Raw genomic sequence first — 22,240 nt, forward strand, 5'->3', positions numbered from 1 at the left:
GCAGACCTAGGCTGCCTGGGTCCTTAAATTATCTTCTGCCACATTACCAAGTTTCGGGCTTAGGAAACACTCATCCACCATCTCCCTAATGCCTCTCACCATAGGGACAACCTAAAAGATGGGGCTGTGGGTTAAGAAAAGATAACGCTGGGCGCGGTGGCTCACTTGAAGTAAGGCATTTGAGACCAGCCTGATCAACACAGTAAAACTCTGTCTCTAATAAAAATACAAAATTAGCCGGGCATGGGGGTACACGCCTGTAATCTTAGCTACTTGGGAGGCTGAGGCAGGAGAATCGCTTGAACCTGGAGGAAGAGGTTGCAGTGAGTCAAGACCGTGCCACTGCACTCCAGCCTGGGCAGAGAGCAAAACCCCATCTCAAAAAAAAAAAAAAAAAAGGAGAGAGAGAGAAAGGACAGACAGGAGGAAGGACGGGAGGAAGGACGGACAGAAGGAAGGACAGACGGAAGGACGGACGGACAGACAGATGGGACCCAGGCCTCCCTGGCCTGGCCCCAGACCTCCCCAATCATTTCTGGCAACTCCAGCTGGTCCAGATGTACTTTCCAGGCTCCAGTATCCCACTCCATTTAGAGTTTCCCCCAAACACTTACTTCCCATCGGAGCTGAGGTGGAATATTTCGGATTTGAATTTTCCGGCTCCTGAAAGTAAAGAGGGAGCAGAATTAAAGAAAGCTCTGAATACATGAGGGGTCTGTAAACTCGCAGTTTCTAATCCTTGTCCCAGTTTCTATTTCCCTACCTTCAGCTCACCAACACCATAGTCTTAAAATCTAAGAATAAACTTTTAGGAATGGAAACTTGCAGTAGGGGTACCTCGCTTTAGAGACCAAAATTATCATGAATGCTACCACACCTAGGAATGCAGAATCAGGTGTTCTAAGCACTCAGTTAACATTTCAAACAAAACACACACACACACACACACACAACTGTTTTGTTTGTCCCACTACTTTCTCACTCATTCCTTTATTCAGTAAGCAGGTTACCATAACTATGTTCCAGGCACTAGGAATACAAAGCTAAATAAGACATTATTTTTTATTTTTTATTTGTTTTTGAGACAGAGTCTCGCTCTGCCACCCAGGCTGGAGTGCAATGGCACGATCTCGGCTCACTACAACCTCTGCCCCCTGGGTTCAAGCGATTCTCCTGCCTCAGCCTCCCGAGTAGCTGGGATTACAGGTGTGTGCCACCCCATCGGGCTAATTTCTGTATTTTTAGTAGAGACGGGGTTTCACTATATTGGCCAGGCTGGTCTTGAACTGCAGACTTCAGGTGATCCGCCCATCTTGGTCTCCCAAAATGCTGAGATTACAGGCATAAGCCACAACACCTGGCCCAAGGCACTATTATTAATTAATCTAACAACCATTTAATTAATACCTACTTCACACACTACTTTGTTCTAGATGCTGGAAACACAGAAATAAACAAAAGAGACAAATGTCTGGTTGAAGGTGTTCACAATTTATTAGGTGAGATAATATACGCAAACAAATCACAGCAGGATATAGTGCAGTGGTTAAGTCCTTGGCACAGATACGGATTTAAACCTATGCTCCACTTACTAGTACTGACCTTTACAAGATTGTTTGACCTCTTCCAGGCCATTTCTTTCACAGGGTGGTAGGTGATGCTAGAAAATGTAAGTACTTAAAGTGTAACAATAGATGTATCTGTGAATACTAAGGTGGGAGTGATTAACACAGGTACAAGTCAGCATAATGCCACTACTTTCCTCTCTCCCAGTAACTATACAGTACTTTTTTCTTCCCAGCTTTATTATGATTATTATTTACTAACAATCTTGTAAAGTGCTCTTGTCACCCAAACTGGAGTGCAGTGGCATAAACACAGTTCACTGCAGCCTAGACCTCCTGAGATCAAGCGATCCTCCCACCTCCCACCCTCCTGTATAGCTGGGACCACATGTGCATGCCACTATGCCCAGGTAATTTCTTCTTCCCATCTTTAAAATGCAATTTTTAGGCAGGCGTGATGGCTCATGCCTGTAATCCCAATGCTTTGGGAGGCCGAGGCAGGCCAATCACTTGAGGTCAGGAGTTGGAGACCAGCCTGGCCAACATGCTGAAATTTCCTCTCTACAAAAAAGAAAAATTAGCAGGGTATGGTGGCACGTGCCTGTAATTCCAGCTACTCAGGAGGCTGAGGCAGGAGGATCGCTTGAACCAGGGAGGCAGAGGTCGCAGTGAGCCGAGATCAAACCAGTGCACTGCAGCCTGGGCAACAGAGTGAGAATCGTTTTAAAAAAAAAAAAAAAAAAGGTATTTTTCCCTAAGGAAGGCTTTCAAGTTCAGGGCTGACTCCCAGATCACTTGCTCACCACCCAAATCAATGCGCTAATCCCTGGGTTTAAGACTTTTAAATTGACTTAATGTGTTGGTCAATTGCATTTGTATCTTTGTTTATCCTTGATTATAAACTCTTAGTCCAACGACAATATCCAAAAAAACTCCAGTGGCTTGAAGGATAACTGAACTAGAAAGTAAGAAAGTCTAGTTCTAGCCCTTAACCTGCCCCCGACTGGCTATTCCTCTAATTAAGCCTCTCTTAAGCTTCGGGCCTCAGTATTCCTATCTGACATGCCAGCCCTTGCCAAGCCTGGGGGAAAGGGTGCTGAAAACATAAGGGACCACCAGGGAAAAGGGATGCTAAGCTCTAGCTGTAAAAGCATTGACCTTGGCTATCCTGAGCCAGTTCACTCACTTCACCCATGTGACCTCAATATCTCCAGCTTTACAGTGGGTACAAGCAAGGTCTTTATGATATTTTCTAGCCTGCAATTCTAAATATGTTAAGGAAAACTCTCCAAGGGATGAAATAATGGGGAAAGAAGGAAATAAGTATTGAAGAGAATCTCTGCGGCTTTCTTCTTTGGTTTGTTCATGAACTTGACCTAAGTGTAGGTCAGATTATAGCAGGACAAAAATAATAAGATACAAATCCAGTTCCAGGTCCCCAAATGCCATCAGACTACCTTTTTGTGATTCAATTCATTGGCCAAGAGGGAACCCCTGCCTCTACCCTTGTGAGGAATTTCCCACAACTCATCTGATGACCAACTAGACAGACTGAAAATGTAGAAGCCCTCACAATGCAAGCAAAGCTGCTAGAAAAAATGAGGAAAAGAAATGGCCACGCCATTGGAAGATTGAGAACACAGACCTAGTTTAACACCTATAACAGGTATTGTCCAGGCCCAGGCCCAGGACCTCCCTCAAGGGAACACTTCTGGATGAAGGGCAGAGAGGTGGGGGTGGCTTACCTGGGAGTTCAAACCAGTAAGGGCCTAAGGGAACCCCAGTTTCGGAGCCCAGTTTGAAGTGTGCTCTTTCAAGATGGTCCCTTAGTACAATCTAAGGTCAAAGGTCAAAATTCCCTTACACTTCAAACTCCCAGTTTTAGAGGCTTTCTTTCGTGGAGGGGATGGGGGGAGGAGAAGGGTGGCAGTGGTGAAATCAAATCTCTGATGGGATGTTAATCCATATCCTGAAAGCAATGGCAGGCAGATCGTCTGGAATGTCTGGAATGTTCCAGGAGAGGGAGGGGGAGGAGGGCAGGGCCACCCAACCAATGAAAGAAAAGACATCCTGGCAGCCCTCCCCCGCCCCCAACCAGCAGAGACTCACCCAGCCCTCCAGGGCACAAAACCCACCCTGGGAACCCACTCCAGGCCCCTCCAGGCCTCCTTTCTGCAAAGCCCCCAGCCCTGATTAAAACACAACGAGGGGGCAGGGAGGCACAGAGGCCATGAAGAACCTTTGTCTTTTAAGCCCTTGGCCCAGTTTCTATTAAGTATGGTGCTACCTAATTTCTTTCAGGCCCAAAGCACATGGGGCATTGCTGAGAACTGTAACCTGTATTTTCCTTCCCTTGGTCCCAGTCTCATTCATTCCACAAACACTTAGAGGAGGCCTGGCGTGGGCTGGGCTCCGGCAGTGTATTGTGAACTTGGGGGATCCAGATGGAAGCTAAGAGCACCCTAACTGGTTACTTCTTCACTCTGAACCTTAGTTACCTCCTGTGAAACTTGAATAAGGCTTTTACGAAGACTTCAAAGAGAAGTTGTATGAAACAAGCTGCTCGCCATATAGTAAGCACTCAGTCCATGTCCAAGTCCCCAGTCCCAGGGAACTGGAGTACCCAGACTAGCATGGAAAGAGGCAGGCGGGTAGGGTTGACGATAGTAACAGTTATTAAGATTTTACTTATGCACTGGTGGGGAAAATAGTGAAAAATACCACTGCCTAGAGCCCACCCCACTCCCCCATCTTCCCAGTTAAAGGGTCCAGGTACCAGGGACCAGGGACCCACTCCAGTACTTCAGTAGACCAGCTTCTACCAGAGCTGCGAAGTGCCTTTGCCCTGTGGGCAGTATCTCCTGGGCACCTTCTATATGCCTGGATTGCCGAAACCAATGAACATCCATTGTTCAGAAAAGAAAGGTGAACTCTGAGTTCATTAATTCCCCCCACCCTCTTCCACCCTCCTATAGCTGATAAACCTGTGGATTCAAAGAATGAAGCAACCAGTCCCTGGCAATAAAGGCAACAGTTGCACCAGCCTATTTTCCTGGGTGCCAACATGCTGTGGCTTCTGGTGCCCTCTGCCTGCCTTGATCTACAGAGCAGTTATCAGGTCCTGGGCCAGGGGTGGGGCATGTGGGGGCAGGGGCGGCAGCTTTCCAGATATATAGTAGCTATTGAGGACTCACCTCTCAAAGGCTGCTGGGCCAAGGAGGGGGCATAAGAGCGACAAAGACGGAGTGACCAAGACGGAGTGACCATTCTCCAGAAGCCCAGGGGGGATTCAGGAGAAAACAGAGGGAAAGAGCATCCTTGCAACAGCTTAAGAAGCTATGTAGGAAGTAAAAGATTCAGGGAGCACAAGGAGAGGGCCCCTGGGAGGGAGATGAGATTGGGAACTCTCCCTGGGCTGAGAGTTCTCATCCTTTCATACCTCAAGAGTTCAGAGAAGTGTCACTGACTTACACCAAAGAGAAAAGAAAACAGTTCTCAATTAGGGAAGAGCCTACTTTTTTCTTTTCTTTGAGACAGAGTATTGCTCTGTCATCCAGGCTGGAGTGCAGTGGTGGGATCTTGGCTCACTGCAGCCTTGACTTCCGAGGCTCAAGCGATCCTCCCACCTCAGCCTCCTGAGCAGCTGGGACCACCAGCACATGCACCATCACGCCTGGCTCCAATTTTTTTTTTTTTTTTAATTTGTAGAGATGGGGCCTCACTATGTTTTCCAGGCTGGTCTTACACTCCTGTCTGTCCTCAAGCGATCCTCCCACCTCAGCTCCCAAAGTGCTGAAATTATAGATGTGAGCCACCACACCAGGATGACAATAATTTGACGTCATCAAATACCTAGTCAATGTTCAATATGCCAAATACTCACTTTTCAACTAACTATGGAAATAGGAACCTGGAAAAAGAAGTTAATAGTTTAAAGAATTATAGGTGGGATGTTTTGATTTATCGGAGTGCAGTTCCATGGCACAGACCCACTGTTCACTGGGTTGTGTGAACTCTTTAAGTGTTTTTTATTTTGTCCTCCAGCCTAAAGTGAGTTTACTTTGGCAAAGGCTTTCTGTCCCCTTTACGTCTTCAAAAAGGCAGCACAGGGACAGTGCAAAGAGTCTGGATTCAAACAGGCTTTGGGTTCAAATTCTGGCTGTGGTTCTGTGTGGCTGTGTGACTCAGACAAGATATTCAACCTCCCCATCTCAGTATCCTGGTCTGTAAAACATCCATTGATACCACCTTAGCGGGTACGGAGGATTATATGAGATAATGAATCTCAGAGCCTGGCATGTTAATTTCCTTCGGTTAAAGTAGAAGTTAGGGCCGGGTACCGTAGCTCACGCCTGTAATCCCAGCACCCTGGGAGACTGAGGTGGGTGAGTCATGGGGTCAGGAGTTCGAGACCAGCCTGGCCAACATGGTGAAATCTAGTCTCTATTAAAAATATATAAATTAGCTGGGCATAGTGGCGCACGCCTGTAATCCCAGCTACTTTGAAGCAGAAGAATCGCTTGAACCTGAGAGGCGGGGAGGTTGCAGTGAGATCGCACCATTGTACTCCAGCCTGGGTGACATAGCATGACTCTGTCCCCCACCCCACCCCACCCCACCCCAACATACATATATAATATATACACACACACACACACACACACAATTAGCCAGGCAGGCACCTGTGGTCCCAGCTACTCAGGAGACTGAGATGGGAGGATCACCTGGGCCTGGGAGGCAGAGGTTGCAGTTAGCCAAGATGGCACCATTGCACTCCAGGCTGGGTGACAGAGTGAGATCCTGTCTCAAACTAAATAAATAAAGTGTAAGTTAGGAGCCAGGCACGATGGCTCACTCCTGTTGTCAATCTTTTAAAGTCATATTGTAATTCTTACATTTTAGAAATACATACTGAAAGTTACAAATAAAATGACATGTCTAAGATTGGCTTCAAAATAATCAGAGCGCAGGGGAAAATGAAAACAGACTGCATATGCATGGTAATTGTTAAAGCTAAGTGATGGGTGGTACATGGAGGGGTTATTTCATTATCCTTTCTACTTTTATGTTTGTATTTCTTTCCATAATGAAAAGGTAAAAACAAAAAAGACTGGTAATTCCAGCTCACCCAGTTCTGAAGTCATAAGCAGTTCAAAATTAATAGAAACTAGTATGAAGTAATGAAATTTCCCTTTTGGTGTTCTATTCGAAAGAATCCAGAACCTTGAGAAGCTTACAGAGGCTGGAAGGAGACTAGGGCTTGGGGTCCAAGGGAGGAAGGAGCAAATGCACCAGATGAGACGGTCTCAGAAACAGGCCTCCCAGGAAAGCAGTGTGCACAGTGTGAATGGGAACTCTAGGTCTCAGGGAGGGAGGCTGAAAACTGCCTCTGGGACTGGGATTTCTCTAATCCTCTGCAAACCTGCTCGTCTTTCAGCCTCCATACCCAGAAGCGAGGATGCCATTTTCAATCATGTTTATGGCCTCCCTCACCCCTCCCTAGAGGGAGAAGTGCCTTTAAACTGGGGTGGGGCAAGCCAGTTGAAGGAAGGGAGGAGGGCAAGGTGGGAGCAGGTTTTGGAATCTTGTCAAGTTTGGGGCCCCAATTCCCCTAGGGCCCCTGTCATGAGTCAAGCCTGGACTTTCATCTCCAGCAAAGAAGTAGGATTAAACCGGGATCTTCAGATTAGAACCTTCACCTCCACCCCTCCCCCAGGCCAAGCTTCCGGCTCCATGTGTGGTCTTGGACAAGTCAAGCCTTCAACTCTGGACCTCAGTTTCTCACATCTGGGAAACTAGGAGTAGGATTAATCTATCTCAGAGGGTCCTATGTCCCCAGACAGGGATCAACCCTGTCTACCTATAAAGAAACACCTTCTTAATTAGATGGATTTTCTGTGCCCTAATAGTCTGAATAACTGGTTCTTAATTTTTTTTTTTTTTTTTTTTGAGACAGTTCCTATTAGGATAAAAGGCAAGAACACTCCACCAGAAAAATGCACTTTGCACATCATTTCAAGATTTCAGGGGTTAATGAAGACTTTCGAATCCATCCATAATCCCAAAGTAAAGACACACTGCTTAACCCCCATCCCCACCTAACACTTTTAACTTCATCCCAATGATATCCAAGTCTTCAGTCAACGCTGCAGGCATCTCAACAAGTAGAGAAGGCATCAGCCTGAGGCAATTAGAAAACAAAGCTAGACTGGGAGCCAGTTTGGGGTTCCCCGATGCTGGAAAATAAGCAACAAACATGTTTCAAACCTGCAAAAACACACACACCATGCTCACATCATCTAACAGGTACTAGATTTCTAATCAGAAGTCAAGAAGCTGGTGGTTTCTGGTAAGAGTCCAGCTGCTTGGAGCCATTTCTTCATTGTTGTTGTTGTTATCTTGACAGCCACTACACACTGGGCCTTCTCTGTCCACTACAAGAACCACTAATTACATTTGGCTGCTCTGCTGAGGCTCTTGCAGTGTGGCCAGTCCAACTGAGCAACTAAATTTTTCATTCTGTAACTTCAAGTGTTAGGCCGCGCGTGGTGGCTCACACCTGTTATCCCAGCACTTTGGGAGGTCGAGGCAGGTGGATCACCTGAGGTCAGGAGTTTGAGACCAGCCTGGCCAACAAAGTGAAACCCTGTCTCTACTAAAAATACAAAAATTAGCTGGGCATGGTGGGCATGCCTGTAAATCCCAGCTACTGGGAAGGCTGAGGCACAAGAATCGCTTGAACTTGGGAGGCAGAGGTTGCAATGAGCAGAGATCATGCCACTGCACTGCATGCAGCCTGGGCAACAGAGCAGAACTCCGTCTCAAAAAAAACAAAAACATTAACTATTTAACTTTTTCAACTGTAAACTTTATGAAATCTAAAAACAGAGCAAGTGTTTCCAGTCAAAATGTAGCATCTGAATTTGGAATGTGCTGTTAAGTATAAAATAAAATATGGCCGGGTGCAGTGACTCACACCTGTATAATTCCAACACTTTGGGAGGCCGAGGTGGGTGGATCACCCGAGGTCAGGAGCTCAAGACCAGCCTGATCAACATGGCGAAACCCTGTCTCTACTAAAAGTATAAAACATTAGCCGGGTGTGGTGGCAGGTGCCCATAATCCCAGCTGCTTGGGAGGCTGAGGCTCAAGAACCACTTGAACCCAGGAGGTTGAGGTTGCAGTGAGTTGATTTCATGCCACTGCACTCCAGCCGGAGCAATAGAGTGAGACTCTGACTCAAAAAATAATAAATAAATAAATAATAATTTTAATCTAGTTTAGAATACTAGATTTCTAAAACTTGAGTACCCTCCAAAAAAAGATTAAATATCTCTTTAATAATTACTTATACTGATTGCATGTTGAAATCATTTTTTATATATTAACTATCTTGAAAATTAATTTCACCTGTTTCTTTAATATGGCTCGTAGAAAATAAAAACTTACATGTATGGCTCACATTGCATTTCTGTTGGACAGTGCTGGGCAACTATGCTACAGTACCCAGCACACAGTGATTGGCATGGTCCCTGCTTTCACCAGGTTTACAGTCCAGTAGGGGACTTGGTTTGATTTGGTTTGGTCTGGGATAAGAGAACAGACAAAGCTAACTGGAGAGTGAGGGAGGGATGCTCACTGGACCCCTTCAGAAGTAGATGATTCTGCTAACTCTTCAACAAGAGGGTTCCATGTGGCTGACACCAGAGTAGAAGCCCCCTCCCAAAGCTGGCCCCTCTCCCAGTTGTCCCTCCCATCTGGAAGTTGCCCTAAGGTGCCAACCTCTGCCTTTTCCAGAAAATCACCACTGACTCAGTCCTTCCTCCCCACCCCACCTCCTTATCCCTACAGGGTAGAGAGGCGGTGAAAAAAAAATTGTCCAAGAAAACTTCTGAAGGGGGCGGACCTGGCACGCTTCAGGCATGGCAGTAGCTGAGAAAAGGGGCGGGGGCAGGGAGGGGAGGAGGAGCTGGCCAAAAGCCCAGGGCTCTGTGCCAGGCTGATCCAGAGGCAGGGCAGCCAGACAGGCAGGAGGACAGGCGGGCGGGCGGGCGAGCTGTTGGGTGGCAGGCTGGCAGGGGTAGAGGCCAGAAAACATTGACCTACTGGGAGATGTGGGACTGAGCAGAGCAGATGCCACCACCACAAAGAAAGCCAGAGTGTGAGGGGACTGGAAGGTAAGGACACCACTGGAATGCAACTATCACCCTGTGAACAAGGTCTTTTAATGTATGTGGCATACACACACTGCCTCCTTCCTATACTACTTGTTGGGGAAAAGTAGGAAAGAAAAGCAGGTCACCAAGAGCTACTCTGGGCTGAACCCTTCCTCCCACTCCTCTAGAGGGCTCTTCTACCCATATTTAGGGGAAAGAAGGAAATCACTTAGCTTATATGACCAGAGACACACACACACACACATACACACACACACCCCTTAATCTGTCACCAGTAAGCTCTAGTTGAAAAACATCAGATTGATACACTGAGGTAGAAATGAAACGGGGTAAGCCTCTGAAGCCTGAGAGGATACTAAACAGTCACCTTCATTTCACAGATGGAGAAACTGAGGCTCAGAGAAGGAAACAGACTTGCCAACTTGGAGGCAGGACTAGTAGGCTGCTTGTGCTCACTGCACCAAACTCCTCTGCTTTCTCTCTGAAGACAAGTGTTAATACAGCAGAAGCCTGAACAGCCCCAACGTCAGGAGCAGGAAAAGTGCCCATATTCTGTATGGTTAAGCGCGTGCCAACTGGCTTTTACTGCATGCGGCTCTAATTTGGGCACGGGATTTCACTTGCAGAAGAGCTAAGTGCCCTATGATACGGCTGGATGGCTGTCAGGGAGATTGGTTAGTGGGGTGAAAGGGTACTCACCAAAAATTCCTACCATGCAAAATGTCATCTTGCTCTGGGGGAGGAAGAAAGCAACTTGTGGAAGGTACTAAGTGGCGGTGGGGTCAAGCCAACCTCAGCAAGAACACTTTGTTCAATTTGCCTATCTGGGAAATAGTTTGACAAGAAAGCCCATCTGAGCAGCCCCCAAGGAGGCCAAAACGAAGCTCTGGGACAGCCCAGCTCTTTCCAGACAAATTCCACATCAGCCTGGGCTAACTGCCACCCTCTCCTCCACCTTAAGTGGCTCCCAAAGGGGAGCGGTGGTCATGTTGAAGCACAGAGAATACGGGGGTCCCTGGGGTGGAGTGAGGGATGTGGAGAAGAAACCATCAGGACAAACCTAAAGCATGAGGACAAATGGGAAAGAGATGACCCAACAGGAGCTGTGCAACTGAGCCTTTCTGCTGGAAGCAGAGATGGGGAGGCCCCCCTCAGGCACACTGCTCACCATCCTTCTCAGACTGGCAGGGGGAAGGGAAGTTTCAGAATCTTCCCCGGGGGTCGGGAAGGTTACTAAGCTCCGACACAGGGATGAGTGGGGGGCAGGAAGACCATCTCCGGCCCGGCCCCGCCTCCCTGGAGATGCTGGTTTAGCTCTCGCCCCTGGTGGAGATGCCAGCCTCTCTCCAGAAAGCTTAAAAGCCATAAGCTCACAGCCGGGTGAACTAGCTCACGCCTATGATCCCAGTACTTTGGGAAGCCGAAGCGGGCGAATCGCTTCAAGTCAGGAGTTCAAGACCAGCCTGGCCAACATGGTGAAACTCCATCTCTACTAAAAATACAAAAATTAGCCGGGTGTTGTGGCGCGTGCCTGTAATCTCAGCTACTTGGGAGGCTGAAGTTGTAATGAGCCAAGATCACGCCACTGTACTCCAGCCTCGGCGACAAAGCACACGCTTGGGCACTCGGGGTCTCGGAGGCCCGGCGGAGGATGGAGCTGGTGCCCAGTGGAAGGAGTCATGCGAGGTGCCTTGGAAAGGGACAGAGTCGGGCTCTGTCCTTGAGAGGGAACAGCCAAGGTGGCCCTCTCAGGAGCAAGGAGAGGAAACCAGACCAGCCTCCAAATCAATCAGTCTTCGGCAGCTTCCCACTGCACCATGAAAAGGACTCGACGGACATCCGCGTGCTCCTCGGGGTCCTTAGTGCCCCCTGGTGAGAAGAGGCAAACATCTGGGCACCAGCCCAGCAAGCGTCTGCGTATCTGTGAGTGGCGGGCACGGCGCAGGAGCCCTCAGGGATCCGCATCTCCCCCTAGCTGCCAACCATGACCTGCTGGTGGGAAACAGGCACTGCTGCTGGCTTCTTCCTGGCGGGCGCTTCAGCCAGTCTCTCCCCTGACACCGGCCCCTGCGTGGCCCTCCTCCCCCTCAAGTGCCCTCTCAGGGTAGGTCTTCCTCCCCAGGGCTCCGCACGGTCTAGAATGTTCTACCACCAAGGATCCTGTCTGGGAGGACTGAGTGCCTTCCAAGATGGTTCTCGCCTATCCTTGGCCAGGAGGAGGGGACAGCCAAGAGGACCTAGGCGGTGAACACGGCCCCTCGCGGTGGAGCAGGGGAAAGCGCAGCAGAGCGGGCCACTGAGGGGGACGGCGATATGGGGGGCTGAGACTGAGGGGAGACTGAGGGGGACAGGGACTGAGGGAGAGAATGAGAGACTGAGGGGAGACTGAGGGGGACAGGGACTGAGGGGGAGAATGAGAGACAGACTGAGAGGGAGACTGAGGGGGACGGGGACTGTGGGGAGAACCACTAAGGGGGATAGTGCGGTGCCTGGGAAGGGCGGCGGCAGCTGAGGCGGGGGAGGGGCGCCCTCGTGAACGGGCAATTGAGAACTGAGATGGCGCAGCTGAGGGGCGGGCTATCCCCGCCTGTGCCCACGGCCGCCCCCTCCCAGCCCCTCTCACCTAACCCGGGAAGCTGAGCACTCCGCCCCCTCCCCAGCCCCTCTCACCTAACCCGGGAAGCTGAGCACTCGCCCTCCCACCCCGGCCTCTGGGTGGGCTGAGGCCGCAGCACACAAGTAGGGGGACAGAGCAGCCACCCAGCCCCTCCGCTACAAGGCTCCGCACGGTCTCGAATGTTCTACCGCCAAAGCCCCCTTGGGCGCCCCGACTCGCTCCAAACCTGTCCGGCAGGGACCAGCGGCCCTCGGCTACCCGCCCTGGGCCCCGAGGGGGAGGGGACCCGCGCCAGGGGCTGCGGGGTGGGGGTGGGGACCAGGACTTTGCCCTTTGTCTCTCTCCAGAGCCACCGGCCGGTCGAAACCCGACCCCATGGCGAAGCCAGGCAGCCGGCGAGGGGCAGTCTCCCCCTCCAGGGTCCTTTAGTAAATCCAGACCCGACCTCCCTGTGGTCAGGGCTGTGACTGAGGTGGTCCTGTGGGGGAAGGGGGCTTCCCGCCTGCACCAGGCCTGCAAGCATTTAAGTGGCAACCGGTTGGGGGTAGGGAGCCCGGGAGAGGCTGGAAATGGGGCCGCGGAGGCTGGAGGGGAGAAAATGGCCCGGGAGGCGGGATTCCTTAGAGACCTTGGCTGGGCCTCGGGAGGAGGCGGCACGGGGCGGGAGGCCTCCCACTGTGAGGCCAGGAACTAAGGCCTGGGAGCAGGGTGGGCACGGAACTAGGAGCCTTCGGCGCCGGCAGAGGAAGAACGCTCTCCTCCCGTGCAAGTCCCCAAGGCCTTCTGGGAAGCTCCATAGCAAAGTCACAATAGAAGTCATACTTGCCCCCATGCAGAGTAGGGCATTTGTTTGGGGGTGAGAATGACCTTTCAGCCCTTTTGGGGTATCATCAATTAATGATCTTGTTAACTCACCTTTGCATGGTGCTTTAGAGTTCACAAAGTACTTCTCTTTGCCCACACTATGAATCTGGAACCACTACAAGAGGCTGAGTTGAGCCTCTCAACAACAGGGGAGACTGAGAATATTGCTACTTCCGTTCTGCAGATCAGAAAACGGGCTGAGAGGTCAAGGTGACACTGGCCAGCAAATGTCACTACATTGTGCAGCCTGTTCCTACTTGCCAGAAAAAAAAAGTAACTGGGTTCCTGATTTTTTAGAAACTAATACGTATGGAAGCCAGGCGTGGTGGCTGGTGCCTGTAAACCCAACACTTTGGGAGACTCGGGCTCTTGCTTGAGCTGGTAAAGTCAAAGCTGCCGTGAGCTGTGATCATGCCACTGCACTCCACCCTGGGTGACAGAGGGAGACCCTGTCTAAAGAAAGAAAGAAAAACTAACATGTTGGAACTATGAATTATGATTCTGTAGACTTGGAACAAAGGTCAACTCTTTGTCCTTTCCTGCTGGGAGGAGGGAGGAGGAGGAGGAGGGAAAAGGAAGCATCTCAATCTCCGCCCTTCCCCCCAAGCTCCCATTTTCCCGTGGGTTGAACCCAAACAAAAGGGGGGGTGGGAAGATCAGCCTAAAGCTCCAGCCCTGGTACCTTCCAGAAGCGTCAAAGGATGGAGGCTCCTAGAACTCAAAACACTCATCCAGCTTATTTTATGAGGTTTCTGGAGATGGGGAGGATTCAGGTGAGGAAACAGAGTCCCAGGAAAATAGACAGTGACCCCAGATCCCACACCTTACACATCTGCAAAAGGACAGGCTGAGACTGACACCTAAGTTCTAACACCACTCAGATCCTTCTTCCACTTTGTTCAGCTTCCTCTCAGTGTATTATTTCATTCCAACAGAATTCCCATTTCCCATCTTAGCTGCCCAGACAAAGGGAGAAAATTTGGACCCATCCAATCTCAATTTTCTTCAACTGGCCAGGCACAGTGGCTCATGCCTGTAATTCTAGCACTTTGGGAGGCAAAGGAGGGAGGATCGCCTGAGGTCAGGAGCTCGAGACCAGCCTGGCCAACATGGCAAACGCCTTCTCTACTAAAAGTACAAAAATTTGCCAGGTATGGTGGCACATGCCTGTAGCTACTCGGGAGGCTAAGGCAGGAGAATCACTTGAGTCCAGGAGGCGGGGGTTGTATGTAGTGAGCCGAGATTGCACCACTGCACTCTAGCCTGGGTGACAAAGCGAGACTCCATCTCCCAATAAATAAATAAATAAATAAATTTTTTTTAAAAAGTCAATTGTCTTCAACCACTGAAGATAATCTGAAAATCTCAACGGCAAGTAGGTATGAAATGCCTGGGAAGGCTCAGAGCAAGGAGAAATTGTATCTGCTAAGCTTACGCCCCACTTCCCAGCCCCTGCAAAAAAAGCTCAAGAAGACCTCACCCCCTCCGGGTGCTGGAGGATCACCTGTTCCCAACCTTCTCTTTTTTTTTCTTTTTTTAGGGACAGGGTCTCATTCTGTCACCCAGGATGGAGTGCAATGCCACCATCATAGCTTATTGTAACTTGAAACACGTAGGCTCAGGCAACCTTCCTGCCTCAACCTCCAGAGTTTGCACCTTTTAAGGGAGCTCAACTTTGGAAATAGAAATGCCTGGGTTTGAAATCCCAGTACTCCTACTTATTGAAGGTGTGAACTTAGTTCAGATTCTTCTGTAGAATGAAGATGATAATACCTTCAGAGTTCTTTGGGAGATTCGGTGAAGTAACAGTATGACCTGAGTAGATACTCAATAAATGCTCCTGCAATTGTAGAAAGAACTCATCTTTTGAGCCTTACCACCTCACAGTGCTCAGAAGCAAAGATGCTCAATAAGAGAAATAAACAGGAGTGGCTGCCCTATTAACTGAGAGCCTCATTTCTGTGAATCCTCACTTAATGCCTCCCTCTTCTAGGTGAATGATCGGCCCAAAAACAGCTCCCTGTCCATCCACAAGGCTGTATTTGTTTTTGTTTTTTTGTTTATTTTTTTGAGACAGTCTCACTCTGTTGCCCAGGCTGGAGTGCAGTGGCACAATCTCGGCTCACTGCAACCTCTACCTCCCGGGTTCAAGCGCTTCTCCTACCTCAGCCTCCCAAGTAGCTGGGATTACAGGCGCACGCCACCATGCCTAGCTAATTTTTGTATTTTTAGGAGAGATGGGGTTTCACCATGTTGGTCAGCCTGGTCTCGAACTCCTGTTCTCAGGTGATCTACCCGCTTCAACCTCCCAAAGTGCTGGGATTACAGCATTCTGTATTTTTAGTAGAGACGGGGTTTCAATGTTAGCCAGGCTGGTCCACGAGGCTCCTCTTAACCCATTCCTATATTTTTTCTGCCTTGCCTCCAAAACCTAGATTAGCTCTAAAGCCTCCCTCCTCTATTTTTGTTCCTGAGTTTATGTGCCTCCCATTTTAGTGTGTGGACTCTTGGACTCTGCACTCTCAGCTTTTCCTGGATTTAAAGTGAAAATGCTGGAGGGCAGAGACTTGGCCTTGTACCTCTCTCTTTTGGGAGCCCTCTCAACCTCTATGTCTCACTTCCCCACCTGAAAAGACCCAATAATGCTAAATAAAAACTCAATAAATAATCAGTATTTAATGCAGGAAAGGGACACACAAAGGCTTCCATTTTCTTTAGGATGAAGAGGTGACCGAAAAAGTAAAACTGGCAATAGTTTTTAAACGGCCATTTTTTTTTTGAATCCCAGCACTATTTACTGGAAATGACCAGAGGGAAGGAGGAATGGGTAATTTATTATTTAATGGGTACAGAGTTTCAATTTTGCAAGATGAAGAGTTCTAGAGATAGAAAAAGGTGATAGTTATACAACAATGTGGTTTTTTGTTGCTTTTTTTTTTTTGAGATGGAGTTTTGCTCCTTTTCGCCCAGGCTGGAGTGCAGTGTCGCAATCTCAGCTCACTGCAACCTCCACCTCCCGGGTTCAAGCAATTCTCCTGCCTCAGACTTCCGAGTAGCTACAATTACAGGCGCACGCCATCACGCCCGACTAATTTTTGTATTTTTAGTAGAGACAGGGTTTCACCATGTTGGCCAGGCTGGTCTCAAACTCCTGACCTCAGGTGATCTACCCACCTCGGCCTCCCAAAGTGCTGGGATTACAGGCGTGAGCAACCGCGCATAGACATGAACATTTATGTCACTAAACTATATACTTACCATGATAAAGGTGTTAAATTTTACCTTTTTGTGTATTTTACAATTTTTTTTTTTTTTAGATGGAGTTTCGCTCTTGTTGTCCAGGCTGGAGTGCAATGGGAAGATCTCAGCTCACTGCAACCGCTGCCTCCCAGGTTCAAGAGATTCTCCTGCCTCAGCCTCCAGAGTTGCTGGGATTACAGGCATGCATTACCATGCCCAGCTAATTTTTGTATTAGTACAGACAGGGTTTCACATGTTGGCCAGGCTGGTCTTGAACTCCTGACTTCAAGTGATCTGCCCGCCTTGGCCTCCCAAAGTGCTGGGATTACAGGTGTGAGCCACCGCGCCCAACCTAAAAATAATTTAAAAATATACATATATATATTTATATATATATATAGATAAACACACCAAGGATAAAGAGAAAAACCTACAAGTTTCCAAAGAAAAAATATCTGAAATATCCGTTAAATTATATTTCTAGCAGGGGACGGTGGCTCACGCCTGTAATCCCAGCATCTTGTGGGGCTGAGGTGGGTGGATAACCTGAAGTCAGGTGTTCAAGACCAGCCTGGCCAACATGGTGAAATCCGTCTCTACTAAAAATACAAAAATTAGCTGGGCATGCTGGCACACACCTATAGTCTTAGCTACTTGGGGAGACTGAGGCAGGAGAATCGCTTGAACCCGGGAGGCAGAGGCTGCAGTGAGCCAAGATGGCACCACAGCACTCCGGCCTGGGCAACAGAGCAAGAGTCCACCTCAAAAAAACAAAACAAAAAAAAATTATATTTCCTCCATCTGCACTGTAAGATCAGGGTCTTTCACTTGTTCCTCATTGTATTTCTAATACCTAAGCAAAAGGCATCTCATGCAATAGTAGACTCTTTTTTTTTTTTTTTTTGAGACGGAGTCTCGCTCTGCCGCCCAGGCTGGAGTGTAGTGGCCAGATCTCAGCTCACTGCAAGCTCCGACTCCCAGGTTCACGCCATTCTCCTGCCTCAGCCTCCCGAGTAGCTGGGACTACAGGCACCCGCCACGTCGCCCGGCTAGTTTTTTCTATTTTTAGTAGAGACGGGGTTTCGCCATGTTAGCCAGGATGGTCTCAATCTCCTGACCTCGTGATCCACCCGTCTCGGCCTCCCAAAGTGCTGGGATTATAGGCTTGAGCCACCACGCCCGGCCAATAGTAGACTCTTAATAGATAAAAGTAACTGGATGAATGTATGCATGTATGAATCAATGACTACATTAGAGGTACCAATTTTTGCAGCAATGTGCAAGCTATCACAAAAGTCTGCAGCATCTTATTAAATGTTTTCTCCCATGGCTTTTCATTGTAAATATATATATATATATATATTTTTTTTTTTTTTTTTTTTGAGGCGGAGTCTTGCTCTGTCGCCCGGACTGGAGTGCAGTGGCCGGATCTCAGCTCACTGCAAGCTCCGCCTCCCGGGTTTACGCCATTCTCCTGCCTCAGCCTCCCGAGTAGCTGAGATTACAGGCGCCTGTTTTTGTATTTTTAGTAGAGACGGGGTTTCACCGTGTTAGCCAGGATGGTCTCGATCTCCTGACCTCGTGATCCGCCCGTCTTGGCCTCCCAAAGTGCTGGGATTACAGGCTTGAGCCACCGTGCCCGGCCTGTAAATATATATTTTTAAGTTATTTTTCAAACAGCCAGTGACTGAGTGGCAAGGACCCCACACACACTCCCAGGCTACAGTTGCTAACCATGGGGCTTTTAAGAGAAGACAGCAAAGGAGTTTGGGCCTAGACAGACAGCATTCCTCTTTTAGTTAGAAGTTTAAAGGAAACTACTCATTCAAGATGGCCAGCAAGAGGGGCAAGGGTAGAAGAGTGGAACAAAGATCATCTCACAGAAATATTAGAGGTTTGTGAAGATCATTCTGTTCCACCTCCTGCCTACACCCAGAGCTCATTCTGGACAGGAATCACTCCACTCTATTCTAAAAAGCCAACAGCAGCAGCATATCTTAACCAAATGGTAATAAATATAGAGAAGAAGAAAACCCTATAGATAACCTCAGTCAGCTAGATTTTAAATAAATTTAAGTTTCAGGAAAACCCTTAACAAAAGTACATCCTTCTAAATCTAGCTGCTTCCTCAGCCAACATCCTAGTACATCTAGTCCTTGTTTGGAATACACTGGCTGCAGCCACCAACAGCCATGTCTCTCTGTGAAGAATTATCTTTGCCCTTCAATTTATTTACTTTTTTTAACTTTTTTCACTTTTTTTTTTTTTTTGAAATGGAATTTCACTCTTGTCACCCAGGCTGAAGTACAATGGCACAATCTCTGCTCACTGTAACCTCTGCCTCCTGGGTTCAAGCAATTCTCCTGCCTCGGCCTCCCTAGTAGCTGGGATTACAGGTGCTAGCCACCACGCCCAGCTAATTTTTGTATTTTTAGGAGAGACGGGGTTTCACCATGTTGGTCAGGCTGGTCTCAAACCCCTGATAGGTAATTCACCCGCTTCAACCTCCCAAAGTGCTGGGATTACAGGCATGAGCCACTGCGCCTGGCCTGCCCTTTAATTTAGAACTTCATCTCCAAATCCTGCCAAAGCAACTGGTCTCTATTACAGTTGGAGGTTCTCCTCCCAAGCAACTTAGAGACCTTAAGGAGGAAGCAGAATAAATATTTCTAACTTTGAATAGACATCCTCAACAAGTTTACTCCACCCAACAGCTCCCATTTCAGTTCCTGTCTCCCCTCATTTTCTCCTCCTCAGAGTCCCTAATGGAAAGTTGACGAGCCCCAAGCAATCCCAAATGCCACTCTAGAAAGAGGCAACACACATCATTCTGCATAAACTAATTGTAAAACCCTTTATAGTAAATGATTAAAGTCACAAGCCTGTTAAAAGACTGAAAACCACATCCGGATGAGAAGCCCTTTTCCTCCCCATCCCAGTAAGAAGGTTCAACCCTTATTCCCAGGGCTGGGGCTGTGGACCTGTGTGTATGTATGTGTATGAATCCACCCATGTGCCTGCATTATGGCATGCAGCCTTTGGGCAGAGGGCTGAAATGAAGAAGTGGGCATAAAAGTGGGTTCTGAGTGCATCTTTGGGAACTGGTTCCAGACCAGGGAACCAGGGAGAGAACGTGAGTACACTACAGAGGCAGAAGAAGTAGGGAACAATGTGTGTGGTCACCCCTGGGTATCTAGGGATCCCCAGTTCCTGAATGCCTATTTTGTTAGCTTACCAAGAGCAGGACATGAAAATAAACATACCCATCAAAGCAGAGGGGGGACATCGCTCTCATTTCTTCCTTCCTCAGACCCCCAGGAGGATTCATACAGTCCCCTTCATCCTGAATTCTTACAACACCTACCTTATATGCAGAGTTAGTTCCCCTCTTACCAATGTCCCTACTCTACATGTACCTTTGACAGTAGCCCTAAAGTGTGAAATTTCAGCTAGGAGCCCGGACCAAGTTCAGGGCATAAATGGTAACAGAATAAATGGCCTGTTTCCCCTAATGAACAATTAGTAGCATTATCTGCCATGCTTGCCACATCTCTCCAAGCCTTCTGTCTCAGAGAATGTACTGGGGGAGTCTATAATCTAGGGGTTCTGTGGGGTTGCCCTGGTGAGCTTCATCTCTCTCCACTAAAAGATGGCTTTTCCTTTCAACATACAGGTAGAGTTACCAAAGCACCCTACACACAGACCCCCTTCAACATGCCTAGCCATCACTGTTCCTAGTGCCTTAGATATATAGCCCAAGCTGACACACATACAGTTCAAACACAAACTCTCATGGACACATTTTCAGGCATCTGTACACTTGATCAGTTCTAATACTCATGGAGCTTACCACAGCTATATGGGGCAGAGTAGGATACAACTGCAAAGCTTCAAAGGAGGACAAACAATGGCTAGGGCAGAAGTGACAGAAGTCAATATCTACAACAAAATAGTAACAATAAGAGCTATTGTGTACTACTATTAGGACCACCTCTTTACAGTTACAGAAATTGAGCTCAAGCTTTTAAACACTGAATGCTCCTGGGAGGAAGACCTTTCCTCCAGACCCCAGTAAAAGATGAGTGAGAGACCTAGGGTAGGTCATTAAGACTCTGACCTAACAGCACTTCTACCCTCCTGGAGTCTTAAGAATTCTGAATGATTCCTTTCCTCCTCATTCCTCTTTGCCAAAGAGCTCAGACCACACAACCAACCACTACACACATATTTCTGAATTCTCTGATTTCTCCGCTTAAAGATCCTAACTATATCCAATCAACTAAACTAAACTATCCAAACAAATTTCACTCAGACTTAACATTTTCCATTTCAAGTGGCCAAAACATCCAAATGAGTGACTGAGTTGGTTTCTGTTTTTGAGACACAGTCTCGCTCTGTTGCCCAGGCTGGAGTGCAGTGGTACGATCTCAGCTCACTGCAAACTCCACCTCCCGGGTTCAAGCAATTCTCTGGCCTCAGCCTCCCAAGTAGCTAGGACTACAGGCATACACCACCACACCTGACCAATTTTTGTATTTTCAGTAGAGACAGGGTTTCACCATATTGGCCAGACTGGTCTTGAACTCCTGGCCTCATGTGATCTGCCCTATTCGGCCTCCAGAAGTGTTAGGATTGCAGGTGTGAACCACCAGGCCTGGCTTGAATGAGTGATTGAGTTTTTAACTAAAATTAATTCAAAATGAAAAAAAAAAATTGAAGTTCTCCTTAACCCTCTTTACATAAGGAAATGTGGAGAGGATTGACTAGAATCCACAAACCAGACATGGTAGAAAGGGAAAGAGAAAATGCAGAGCTTCCCCTCTTCTGCCTCCTCTATTATGGGATTTTTCTCCACAACCCTCCTCTAAACTATACGCAAAATTTCCCAGCCATCCCGTATCAGACATCCCTTACATGCCTTCCAGCCACCAAAATGCCACTTGTCTAACAACCAGACTTGTCCTAAGGGGTCTTGAAAATATCTGCACAATCCACTCAAAAATTCTCTTAATCATCCAGCTGTTTGCTCTCTATTTCAGTCAAAAGCAGTTTGCTTATGATCAGCCATGCTCCTGGGAACGTGGATTTCTGCAAAAGGACTGCATTTCTGATGGTGTTTGTTCTGCACACAGTTACATTTCAGTGTGTTGCAATCAGGTTTTTTCCAACTGTATGTATTAAAAGTATGAGGTCCAAACCTACTTTTCTGTGATTTACCTGTAATCAACTCATATTTTGTCAGTCGACTATGGTTAGGGCAAAAGTTTGTTCCAGCCTGTTGTATTATTGCAAACCTACTGTGCTGCAAGGTAGTAAGCAGGTGTTACAAAGTTGGCTCTGCAATAAATTTTAATAGTAGGATGACCCCCCCTTCTATCCACCAGTAAGTAAATAGTCCCCTCTGATCAAAATCTGAAGGGCCATCCCAAGTTCTCCTAGTAGAATGAAGTCACTACCTGGGGACTAAATAGCTTCCTGCTGGCATTGTCTCCTTGCGATGGTGTGTACCAGGTGTTATCTTACAGGATCATTTTTAACCAAACCATCAGTAACCAAATGGGCATACATTTTCTTGAGTACAGGTTTGAGAGACCTTTCCTTCTGCTTTTCGTTTTGACACACATTTAAAAAGGTATAGGGGAGGAGAGGAAAGGTGGAAATGGATGGGGTGCAGTTTTATACTAACATGGAGTCAAAGACTGGCTGAGACCCTGAGAAAGATCCTCAGAGCCTTGCCAGTGGCCAACTGGAAGGCCTGTTGTCTCTCTTTTACAAGA

General features: G+C 47.9%; 1 protein-coding gene across 1 annotated transcript in view; it reads right to left on the bottom strand.

The window, feature by feature from the left end:
• IGF2BP1 (insulin like growth factor 2 mRNA binding protein 1) overlaps nt 1–22,240 on the bottom strand; it is a 60,530-nt gene that overhangs the window by 30,991 nt on the left and 7,299 nt on the right. The window contains exon 3 of the mRNA XM_023204389.2: nt 615–663. Coding sequence (XP_023060157.1) covers nt 615–663 — 49 coding nt within the window. The remainder of the gene's footprint in view (nt 1–614; nt 664–22,240) is intronic.

The sequence above is a fragment of the Piliocolobus tephrosceles genome, chromosome 16 (genome assembly GCF_002776525.5).
Source record: "Piliocolobus tephrosceles isolate RC106 chromosome 16, ASM277652v3, whole genome shotgun sequence".
NCBI lineage: Eukaryota > Metazoa > Chordata > Mammalia > Primates > Cercopithecidae > Piliocolobus > Piliocolobus tephrosceles.